This window comes from Copadichromis virginalis, linkage group LG19 (genome assembly GCF_057382275.1).
Source record: "Copadichromis virginalis isolate Kocher_CV1m ecotype Utaka linkage group LG19, C_Virginalis_male_GT1.1, whole genome shotgun sequence".
Lineage (NCBI taxonomy): Eukaryota > Metazoa > Chordata > Actinopteri > Cichliformes > Cichlidae > Copadichromis > Copadichromis virginalis.
The window spans coordinates 17,450,371-17,462,823 of NC_140636.1; the positions used below are offsets into that span (position 1 = coordinate 17,450,371).

General features: G+C 37.7%; 1 protein-coding gene across 2 annotated transcripts in view; it reads right to left on the reverse strand.

Annotated features, from left to right (window-relative positions):
• Positions 1-7,713: 7,713 nt before the first annotated feature.
• Positions 7,714-12,453, reverse strand: part of sntg2 (syntrophin, gamma 2) — a 112,434-nt gene continuing 107,694 nt past the window's right edge. Inside the window, exons 15-17 of one of the 2 annotated variants that reach the window (XM_085442535.1) lie at positions 11,333-11,425; positions 10,879-10,941; positions 7,714-9,839 (exon numbers count right to left, since the gene is read on the reverse strand). In XM_085442535.1, coding sequence (XP_085298661.1) covers positions 9,711-9,839; positions 10,879-10,941; positions 11,333-11,425 — 285 coding nt within the window. In that variant the 3' untranslated portion in view covers positions 7,714-9,710. Of the gene's footprint in view, positions 9,840-10,830; positions 10,942-11,332; positions 11,426-12,453 lie in introns of both variants that reach the window. The other variant, XM_085442534.1, reaches the window with a different exon arrangement.

Genomic DNA, 12,453 nt, shown 5'->3' on the forward strand with positions numbered 1-12,453 from the left:
ATATCTCTGTTTCACTTTCTTCTTTAGGACACGAAGAGTCTTTTGGAAAACCTCTGCAGCCCTAGAAATGTGCTTCGTCTCAGGGTCGGCTTGCCGAAAAAATTTAAGCATGTGTTGGGAAGCTGAGGGTTTGGTCCACCTAGCGAGAAAAACAGATAAAAGGGCAGTTAGAGTTCCTTTGATCCTTTTCTGCACAGATTATTTGAGGTAAAACTGAGGCGTATTACCGTTGCCTGACGTCGAGTAAGTCTTCATCTACATCATAAAGGCTTTCTTGATGTGATGAAATAAGTAATTCTTTGATGGATGAAGCTGGAAAATGTATTTTTTGATCAGCATGAGACATTTTAAAAATATCATTTCATCTATCATGTTCTTATTCTGTAATGATGATATTAAATATACATGGATCAAAGTAACTTGTTTCTGAGATGCTACAAAGTAGTTCACACTGGGAGTAGTTGAACACCAAAACATGACTAAGGAGATATACCGTTTGAACTAAAACTAGAAAAAGGAATAACAAAAACAATAATTAAATTGACAATTCACATGTGACGTTTCATTTTCAGTTTATCAGTGAAACTGTTCAAGCATCATGTATTTATGTGAGCAGACTAAAGACACGGAGATCTCAGGGAGAGATCTGGGGCATTAAAACACGATGACGTTAATGCTGCGTAAGCACCGAGCAACACTTGTCCTTTTCCACTGCACAAAGTTCAAGTGGCTCAGTGACGAATGCATGACCGGGGCGTTCCTGCACAGCGGTCAGGATGGGGAATGTAAAGTACAAGTGAAAATCTGTAGTTTCTTATTACAGTGCAAAACCGATAGTAATCTGAGTAACAACCACAAGTAAAAAGTAACTAAACTGTTTGACTCACTAACAACATATGAAGGTAGTTAAGCTACAGCCAGTCTTCAAAATATAGTTAAACAACAATAACAACAATCTTTATTTAAAGAGCACATTTAAAAACCAGCGTTATACCAAAGTGCTTAACATAAGAGACAGAGAAGTAATACGAGTATTATAAGGCCTTAGCAAAGTATCAAATATACTCACAGGTCAATGCCACTAATACACAGGGGTAATATAAAATGCATATTAGAATAAAAACATAATAAAAGCACAAGCCACAAAGTACAGCAGATTGTTTTGTTCACTTCTGCCACACTGCTTTGTACTAATGTACAGTACTTTTTAAATATTATGTGGTATTTGAGTCTGTACTTTACTTTAATATTTCAAAATTTTAATATTGATAACTTGAGAACTATCCACATGTGTTTTTAAAAAGGTTGATATTTCTAGTTGTTACAAGTGAATTTTCACTGCTTTTCACATACTTAACTTACTTAACTAACTTACTTTAAAATAAATAGATGCCATTTTGGAACATTAAATTAAGTAATTTGTCTGGTATTTGGTGGTTTGCGTGGGTTCTCCCCCAGTACTCTCCTCCCACAGCCCAAAGACAGTTAGTGGGGATAGGTTAATTGGAAACACTAAATTGCCCATAGGTGGGAATGTGAGTGTTAGCCCTGCGACAGACTGGCGACCTGTCCAGGGTGTACCCTGCCTCTCGCCCTAAGACAGCTGGGATAGGCTCCAGCGCCCCTTAAAAGGACAAACAGAAGCTGGATGGATGGATATTAAATCAAGTAATTTGTCCAGTATTTGCAGTTTTTATTATTAACGTAGCATTCAAAATGTTGGTATTAACAAAATATTAAAATACACATTAAATCATTTGATTTTAAATGATTAAAATAAGGCAACAAAAGGTGAAAGTGTTCACTTGAACTTTACTGTGAACAAACATTGTTTGTTTTAATGTAATAATGGATTGCATTTATATAGCGCTTTTCTAGGCACCCAAAGCGCTTTACAATACCACTATTCATTCACTCTCACATTCACACACTGGTGGAGGCAGCTACAGTTGTAGCCACAGCTGCCCTGGGGCAGACTGACAGAAGCGAGGCTGCCATATCGCGCCATCGGCCCCTCTGGCCAACACCAGTAGGCAAGTAGGGTAAAGTGTCTTGCCCAAGGACACAACGACCAGGACAGAGAGCCCAGGGATCGAACCGGCGACCTTCCGGTTACAGATGTGATTCCCAACCCCCTGAGCCACGGTCGCCCACAATGTAAATGACTCTGTGCAGAATCCTAAATATTTCTGTATCCAGTCAACTTATTTAAGCAGTGCATGAAAAAAATTGAAGAAAAAAATACAATAAAATAATTTTCTCTTAAGAAAAATGTGTTGGATACAGTAGATCTGGTTAAATCAAAACTTTAGTAACGTGCCATGCACTGTGATATTGCTTGAATAGAAACTTCTAAGAGGACAGTGCATGGCACATTACTAAAGTTTTGATTTAACCAGATCAACTGTATCCAACACATCCAGCTCTTTTCTCTGAGGGAGAAAAGCAACTTCAGCACCAACAAAGAATTTGCTACATGAAGACAAAGTTCTGGTGAAAGAAAGCTGATAGTGACCCCAAGGGAGGAGTAATCTTTAAATGATTTCTCAGAAGTAAAAACAAGATGAAACTCTTGGGATGATGTGTGAACGCTCCCTCTCAAGGATCTCTGGGTTAGCCTTGTGATGGTGTCAATCCTCTCGTCCATTGAGCGAATGAATTAGATAAGAGGTTACAAAGACGTATGGATGGAGGTTTTTAATGAGATGACTGGGGAAATAATAGAAACGTGGACTGAACCAGCTCCATGCTGGCCAAGTAGCATCCCATCCTTGAGAGCTATGTTTTGATGTTGTTGCATAGTCACTGACCTTAGAATTCATTTAAGGGCACTTAAAAGACCAAAGAACCTATTTCTGAGTAACTTGTGTTATTCCAAAGAGTCCATGTAGCTCAAGTCATGGTCAGGCTTAGCGGTGCCTTTTGGGGCACAATGACCTGACAATTTAGCACCATTTACTTTGCATCCACTGAAGCCCTCAAGGACTATTTATCCACCCAGTGATAGTGTTCACTGTGTTCTTATCTGAAGAACTATACTTCAGTACCAAGTAACAATATGTCCTGATACTGATATCATTTAACCCTCATTCTCAGTAATAACTAGAGACACTGCCTAAAATATCTCTGCACAGGCTGGTTCATAATAAATGTATTGCACCAGTGAGCAGTATGAATTATATTCTGAAATCTATTTTCTGGGTGAGAAGAAGCTGGTTTCATATACCCCAAATCCTGAAATTATCCTGAAATCATACTTGGTTTCACTCTAATTGTAAGGCTGAAGAAGTTGAAAGCTGCATAAAATGTGCTTTCTTATTCCATTACGTACATTATAGCCGTGCCCAAAAAGAACATCAGTCGTTTCAGTTCTTCCAGTTCAATTCATGAATTTTATCTAATATTTATAAATGATCCAATATTTTTCATGACAGTTTCAGCAAATACATAAAATGCACAAATAAAAATATACTTACCGGTCAGTGTTTTGACATCATCTGCTGTAAAACTTGGAAGAGAAATGCAGGAAATCATTACAAGACAAAGGCAATGAAAGTATGCCATTCTTACTGTCACCAACAATCCAAGATCTGAGAGCTGTGTTTGTGGTGCAGCGTGCACTTGTATACTGAGAAACCTGGGAGCCCAATGCCATGGTTAAGTAAACCAGCTCACACTTGAGTAACTCAGAGACTTGGTGTTTCTCTTGTTCTCACTTGAAGTGTTTTTACATTTTTTTTCTCCTTTCTTCTTTTCTTTCTGTTTTTACATCTTTTGTAACAAACGGCTTGAAAATTCAGTGATTTGTGTTCATTTTAAGTGAAGATAAACTCTCCTGCTAGAGACGTTGCTCAAAAGTAATTGACTAATAGAACTTTAAATACAAGGATTATTTTTAATTATTTATGAAAATCTTTTGCAGTCTGGGACTGTTTGACGTTTCCTCCCTTGAGATGCTCTGCCAGGCCTTTACTGCAGTGACCTTCAGTTGCTGCTTTTTTGTGGGTCTCCCTGCCACCAGTTTTGTATATAATAACTGAAAAGTTGTTCTATTTTGTTGAGATCAGGTCACTGACTTGGGTGCTGAACAGTATCCCATTTCTCAAGAGACTCGGGTTTGTTTTGGGTCATGCACCATGAAGTGCCTTCCTAATCAGGTTTGAATCTCAGCAGAGAGGATACACCTGCACTGCTTCAGTAGTCACATCATCAGTAAACACCAGTGACCAGCTTCCACTGATAGCCATGCATACACATGCCATAACGGTATCTACACTGTGTTTGAGAGATAATGTGGTGGTATGCTGTGGATCATAATCAGGTTTGCTCCTTGCTCTCCCATCATTCTGCTACAAGATAACCGCGGTTTTATTTGTCTACAGCATTTTTCCAGGACTGTGCAGACTCTTTTAGAGGTTTAATGACAAATCTTTCTGGCCTTCCTGTTCTTGAGTGGAAGCAATGGTTTGCACCTTGTTATAAACTCTCTATATTTCCATTCTTGAAGGCATCTCTTCATTGTAAACCTTGTCAATAATATCCGAGAGTGTTCTTTTCTTGGCTTGGCCAGATGTTGTGAAGTTGTTTCTTAACTTCCGTGATGTTTCAGGCCTTTTACTGCGTTCTTTCTTGAAGACAAGATTTTTGATTTGGCCACTAATAAAGATTTTGCTCTCCCTCTCTGGTTATTTTGTTTTATTCGGGATAATGATAGCCTCCTTTCCTTGTACTGACCTCTTTTTGGACTTCATATTCAAAATTAAATTGAAAAGTTCAAATGCAAATCCAACACCTCGAGTCAACTTCAGATACAGAGTCTACTTTATTTGGCATGAAATGGGTGACAGGCCTTGTCATGAAACCCCTTGTCAGTCAAATTTCTGATTTCTTTTTAGCCTCTTTCAATTTTTATTAATAAAATTCAACCACATCTTTGTTTGATTTAAAATCAATTGTGGTGGTGCACAGAGGCAGTCTCTACATTCTTGGTGTGAAAAATGAAGAAGTGCACATTTTTGAATTAAAAAACTTTGGAGGGTGACTACACTTTTTGCAGAAAGATATGATTATATTAGTCAATGGATAAAATGCCCAATAACTGTTTGCAACTTACTTTAAAAATGTAGAGCACTCTGTATCATTTATTTCTTATACTAATTTACTAACCTAATATACTAATAAACTCACCAATTAAACATGAAAGAGGATATAGATATAAGATAAATAGTTTAAACCATTATAAATGGATGTATCCACATCTCTTTTTTCATGAAGCCAGCTCCACAGGGCACCTTTAAACAGAAAAGCAAGTGAAACTCGGCTATATGAACCCCAATAACAACCACTTATTTAAATAAGATCTCTAAAATGAGTTTCAATTTCCAAAATTAGCAGTTTAGTAGAGATCCGTGCTGTTAATATCATAAACATTTTTACAATGATGCTATTCATTTAATCCATATTTTAAAATACCATGCAAAGCTGTTGTGCTGAATGTGTTGGCTGCTTAAACAACATTCAACCTAGCAGACTTCCAGAAACGCAATATTAAGGTCATCTATGTACATGTGAGGGCTTGTCAGTACCTTTTTATTTATTTTTTTTCTTCTGAAACATTATTGTTGTAATAAAAAGTACACAATAATAGCTGCAGTCATTTTTGGCAGATATACGGCCCTGCTTCCTTTTTTCCTTCCGTCCTGCTGAGTATATTTTCAGTTTTATATTCCGTCTGCAGGGAACAGTGACACAGAAAGGTCACGACAGCAGTTCCAAAATTTCCCAGAAAATTTTCCATCACAAATACTCCAGTTAGCACACGGTTTCCAATGCTGCAAGTGGAGCCAACTGTGAGAGTCACGGCCCATTGAAAGTTGAGCTCAGTGCTAGAAATTCATGCTTGACATGTTGCTGATGTAACTCCGTGATGCCGTTTGTGTGTTTAGTGACTTCAGCAGTGAGCTGGAGATCATCTCACCTCTTCTTTTTTTTTTTTTTTTTAAACACGGTGGCTGCTTTTATCTTTCAAGCTGTTTAAGCCCAAACTTTTCACTAAATAAATCAGAGCTTGTAGAGGATGAAGCGTGTGCATTCCTTCCACCATAGCCTGATGTATTATCATGCAAATATCCCATTTAATATCTTTTATTCCGTTTTACTGACAGTCCATCTCTAACCGCTGTTGCTTTCTGCAGTTTCCACTTTCACATCTTTTTAGAATAAAAGTCCAGCAGTAAGCACAAACTCAGTCCTTTTGTTTATTTTTACCTGTAAGTTGCATGTATACATAAAACACTTACAGAGGGTGACAGTCAAAACTGAAGCAGCATACATCAGTATGCAGCCTACCCAAGCCACAGGTTACAGACGGCCAGTGAAAGTACATTTTTCATTCAGTTCTGTATAATAATAGAAAATCTCTCGTGTCATCTTCGTAAAACCGAATATTATTTATTTATTTTATTCAGTATAAAACAGTTTGATGTTAATATCTAATCGATTGCTGTGTGGACCTTGGATTTTTTTTCTAGTAATTATCTAGTAGTATGTTAGTAAAAATAATAAATATTTGCTCCTTTAAAAGTTCTTATTATAGGGTCCTTTTGAATATTTTATCAAACAATATATGATACCAGGTTTAAAATGTATAGCGCAACCACCGGTATCACTGCCATAATCTAAAAACGCAGGAAAAAATATCAACTAACAATCTGTGTCAATCCAGCTCAGGCCAAAAGTATGAATCATTACATGAGTGTGTGACATACACTGTGAGGCCCAAACCTAAACACTCACTTCTGTGCCTTGGAATATAAGGGTTTAACTGTTACTTACTCTGCACATGCTCAGTGGGAAGTGCAGAGTTACTGCAGAAATTCTCAAGGACAAAACTGGTTTTGACAGAAGGAATTTACTTTGTGGATGTACTGTAATTTTTTCTGCTGCTTGATGTTTTGCTGACTGTGAATTTTCTTACCTGGAGGCTATCTGTTTAAAAATTTACATGAACAACCTGTGCTGTTATAGGTCTTGCTAGCTAGAATGAAATATTGCAACACAGGTGTCATAATGGGTGTCATGTTAAAAAATGGGAATACTTCACTAGAACTAGCTGTAATGTGGCATTCCAACATTGTGTTTTATCCTTGTTACAATCACTTTAACCTGCATACAGGCATCTGTCCACCTATTTTATTTTCTTTCCTGTCGTGTCTTTACATTGCTGTGCTAGCACAGTAGTAGGAGATCTTGGAAGTTGGCTTTTGTATTGGTTATTAATTAAATTTGGGGAAAGTCCTCACACTGCGACCGCTGCTACAACCTACGTAGGAATGCAGCATTTCAAGTTGATCGTTGCGTTGATGATCAAACTGAACACTGCAGTGTTAAATGAAATAATGATCCACTTGCAACTGAACTGGAATACACAGACGTCATACATACACGACACAATATTTGGAATTCCAACAAAGAAGAATATCTAGTTGCGTTCCAGCAGCAGAAAGCTAGTTTTTATAATGTAGCTGCTGGCTGTTGTTAATATTGAGGCAAGGATGATGTACCAGGAAAATGACAGAAAAATGATTATTATCCTGCCCACATGTATTAAATATTTGCCATACCTGCAGTTAATTAAGAATAAGCGAACTGTGGAACTAAATGCCCAAGAGCACACCCATAGCCTTGTCGTTATGATGCACAATGAAAACACAAAAGTCACTAACAACAATCAGTTTATTTACTATCATAAAAGGAAGGGTGGGGCAGCAGCACAAAAACATGACCTGACATGTCCTGACTACCACTGTGGAAAACTGAAGGCCTTTTGGAAAAGAGATGAAAAACCTTAAAGAGACTAAAAGAAGCCCAACTGCCTTCAATTCAACCACTTTAGACTAAGAACACCTACATAGAAAGGTTTAGTCTCTCGCAGCATTGCCTCCAGGACAGGCCCCACCTGTTCTTTTTTTCTTTCTTTCTTTTCAAAGAAAGGGAAAAAAAGTACATGTGCTGTCATCACTCACCTGTGAGAAGCCAGTGCAAGCTTTTCTCTTCAACGGCACACAAGTAACATATCCTGTTGGGTTCAAACTGCTTGTGACCTTTCGACCAATATGTATGGAGTTGGAGATGTGGTGTGACAGTTTGAGCAGTGGAAGCAGAACAGCAAAAAGGACAATGGGAATAATTAACTCTGCCCCATAGATGACAAAAATCATTCAATTAACCCGTTAATGAATTAATATGCTGGCTGGAGAACTCCAGATAACTTCACATAAACAAGAAAAGAAAGAAAAACCAACAAAACAAAAACGTCTGGGTTACTATTCCCTGGTTTATTGTGGGTAGCAAAGACAACTGTACCGAGTTAAAGTTCAAGGACCAGGAGACACAGGCTAAAGGAACAGTTTGTAAACAGCTGTCTGTTGACCTTGTACTTGTTGGTATTCTCTGATCAGTGACCTCTTGGTGAAAAGACCCAAGTTACTAACTCACAGAATTAAACTACTCAGTTTAATGAGACTGTGCTGCAGCCCAGTTCAGTTGAAAACAAGTAGTGGAACAGGCTCTTCCAATAAAACGCAGCTACCTGTGCAGCGTTTTCTTTTTGTTTTTGGAAAAGACAGAAAAAGTATTTTTGGCGCACAAATGCAGTATTAAGACAGAAATCAGCAGCTGGGCTAGCAGATTCTAAAGTGTGAAAGTAGACACATGTAGACCCACAGGGAGCTTTAACATGCCTTGGATGACAAAGTTGAACTCTGTAAGCGATTTATTGAAACTACAGCAAACATGTTATTTAACACTAAAACCATTACAGAAAGTTGAAGATGCACAGTATTTTCACCATATCAGGATGAGATTCAGAAAAAGAATTAAAAAAAAAAAAAAAGGACTCTAACAATACTGTGAAGCTTAAAATGTTGTTTGCCAGAGAAATGCAACACTCTGGACGTTTGCCTTTTTATTTGATACAAAAGATGGAAACAGTAACACAAACAACTTGCAATTTATTCCAAACCAGTGAAGTACTGAAGCCTGGCACCAGCGCTGCCTTTGGGAAGTTTCTTTAATTTTAGTCTGGGCCCGTATCAGAGTGCTGTCGAGTCAACTCGGTGGTTATTTGGAGGCTATTATTTTTGCTTTTTATTGTAAGGTGCTTGCGGTACCTTTTCAGACATGACATTACTAGATAAACCACAGGAAGTTTGGGGGGATTTAAAAAAAAAAAAAAAAACAAGAAAAAAAGAATACGCTTTCTCATCATTGTTGGAAATATCCCTGTCAAAGGCCTGTTTTAATCCTGTATCCCCCTGTGACGATATCCGCTTCATTTACCCAGCTGAAATTTCTTTTATTTTTAATTCATTTTTAGGTTTTCTGTTAAACACAGCGGCAGCTACATTTTTTTTATTTTTTTATCATAGGTGTTAAGTTTCACTCTGAATAATTATCAAATGGGGGGGGCAAACAGAAGAATGGAAGGACTTTATATCTTTTCCCACTGGATATCTCTAGTTGTCTAAAAGTGAAACCTCATCTTTCCTTCAGTAGATCTGACATTACCCACCTCAAGAGTCTTTTACAAAGATGTCTTTTTCAGAAGTCCATACAAAAATAGCAAGAACAAGATATACATATCAATGGGCTCTGTGCATAAAATACTGCTGATTTGCCTCAGGTGCACATCACGATGAGGACGTGTCTTCTTAACTGTTCGTGTAATTTCCAAGGAAGCTTTGACTGCACATAAAGAGAGGGTCCATGGAGGCCACTTTGGCAGCGATAAAAGAATGTATACAGTGGAGGACGGCTGTCAGATTAGCAAACTCCAGCTCCTGAAAAGCACACGTCAAGGACAAGAGACGCACTGATTAGTCCGTTATGTTCACAATCCAAATCACAGTATTTAAAAAAGTTAACAGGTAATTGTGGTTTATTAATTAATTTGGCAGTTGTGGCTGATGCTATCTGCACTCTCCACATCTGTCACAATACTAGGAGTTGCACAAGAGAATGATAACAGTGTATGTCAGGGTAACTAGCTTCTTCCAGCATGATTTATATGCAGCCAGGTCATATTTAGACAATGACTTTTTTTTCTGGTAATTCACTAGAGTGGATTGATGTGATTAAAGTTCAGTCATTCAGCTTAAATTCAAGAGGTCTAACAAATGTAAGGCAATAATGCATTTAAAAAAAATCAACAATCTGGTTCACTGTTAAAACGAAGGAATCAACTGGCAACACTGAAATACCTGAATGACAAGAGCGCTCTCACTCTTGTCAAAGTCTGCAATCAAGAGACACTTTCAGGTAAATACAGAGGTGTAAACCACCGGCTACAATCAAGACCAAGAAGGCCAGATTACAGTTTGTCAGAAAACATCTAAAAGAACCTTCAAGGTTCTGAAAAAAAAAACCTTTAGACGGACGAAAAGTGGCTGCAGGAAACACAGCAGTTTGTGCTCACGGGTTCTAGACTTCTGACACTGGCTTCAGAGAGTTTTCATCCAAGTATTGAAGAAGGATCCTTGAGTCCTTACAAGTCTGTCCAATTACTTAGGCTCCCATTTTCAGAGTTTCACATGTATAAAAATGGCCGTAACTCCTAAACAGTTAATAAAATATTTGAGTTAAACCCCTTAAATAAAGCTAAAAGTCTGCAGTTTAATCACATCTTGACTATTTGATTTATGCACGGTGCTACAGAGGCAGAGACTAATTAGAAATCCCGCACTTCGAGTCACAACTAGTGTAAAAGAATCCAACTAGAATTAAACAAGTACATTTAATTTTATTAAATTGGGGCAAGAAATGTTTTATTACCTTCATTTCTATCTGCTTGCTTTCGGGATTCTTAAAAAGGAGCTTTACCCTGGTTTTCCCGTCGTCAGAGGAGCCTTTAAGTTGAGAGAACTTGTATCGCCACAGTATTGTCTACAAGGGAAGGATAAAAAACACAGCAGAGGGGTTTCAATAATGAGCACAACAGGCTGCATGATCAGGAAATGTCATTTTAATGTGCAGTTGAGGAAACACAGCGGACCATCTTTAAAGTTATTTTATGATGGATTTTAACCAGTGCAGAGCTGCTAAATTAAACTCAAACTGTCATTTTAATAAGAGCATACTATTCTTGAAGAAATAAAGGTCTTAATGGAAGAAATTAATTTGTGCAAAATGTTAAATTTAGCATTTTTTTTCCCCTCAAATAGCTACAATTAGAGCCTAAGCAAACATCAGTAAGGAGATTTTGAACTGTCATCTCAAAACTAAGAACAGTTGAAGCAGTATGCCAACAAGAATTGTGAACTCGGTAAAATGTCACCTTTGAAGTGCTTTCAGAGCAGGTGAAGCCTGATGCAAAATCTATGGTGAAGCACAGCACATTCCCCTGGCTGCTGCACATGTAGCTTTTGGACTGGTGAGAGAGAATTGACATCCATTAACAAACTGGCTGACACATTTTGTGCATTACATTGCTGTACAAAGGTACTTAGTACCGCTCTGCATTAGCATCCACAGCCTTGCATCAAACCCAGAGAGGAATGGTAGTCTTGCATGCATTCACAGCAGTACCCTGAATACATTTGTAGTATAGATAAATAAATAACCTGCTTAGCATTCACCATACATCTGTGTAAACCCTCCATTATACTGTTGTTATGACAACACAAAGTATGCTTTACTTTCCAGCAGCTGTTTTGATTTGTTATACTTTGAAAAGCACAGGTGTAACTAATCCAATTAGCAATGGCTGTGTTCCATTTAGCTGTGCCAGAATGATCATGTTCAAGGTTAATGTTGCATTCACTGACATTCACTACACCCAAGTGTCACATGCCAAAATGTCCACTGTAAGAAATGTGTACAAGAATGTTAGAGTATTTGATAAAAGTTCAGAGTATGGATTCAGTTTAATTTTATTTTCTCGATGTCACACTCACAATGTTAAAACAAGCAGATGTACGCCAATGAAACATTGCTGTTATTTGGATCCTCATACAAACAGCATGTTCTAATTGTATGATGGACTCATTGTGAGTATAAAACGGTTATATATTTCATCAGTCATACATCATAGGCATTTCCCATGTGTAGAGCTCTTGTGAAAGTCTGACATGTTAGGCTGGCAATATCTGATAAGAAGAGCAAATCTGTTTTTGAAATGTATTTATTTATTAATTTTGGTCTTGAGCTGTTGGCACACCCAGCATCCTGTGCGGCGTTCTGATAATGTCAAGACACATGACACGGGAAATCTATTTTAAAAGGTATAAATTTTTAACATTCATTTTCCTGCTGGAACACAAACAAGCATGTGTTTTCCAATTCTTTTCACGCAAATCTTTTGAAAGCACTGATGTGTAAGCTTTTCAGCCTCTGCGGAGCATTATGCCTCAAAAGGCTTCTCTTGCCTCACGACTTCATTTTTCGATTGTGCGGTCC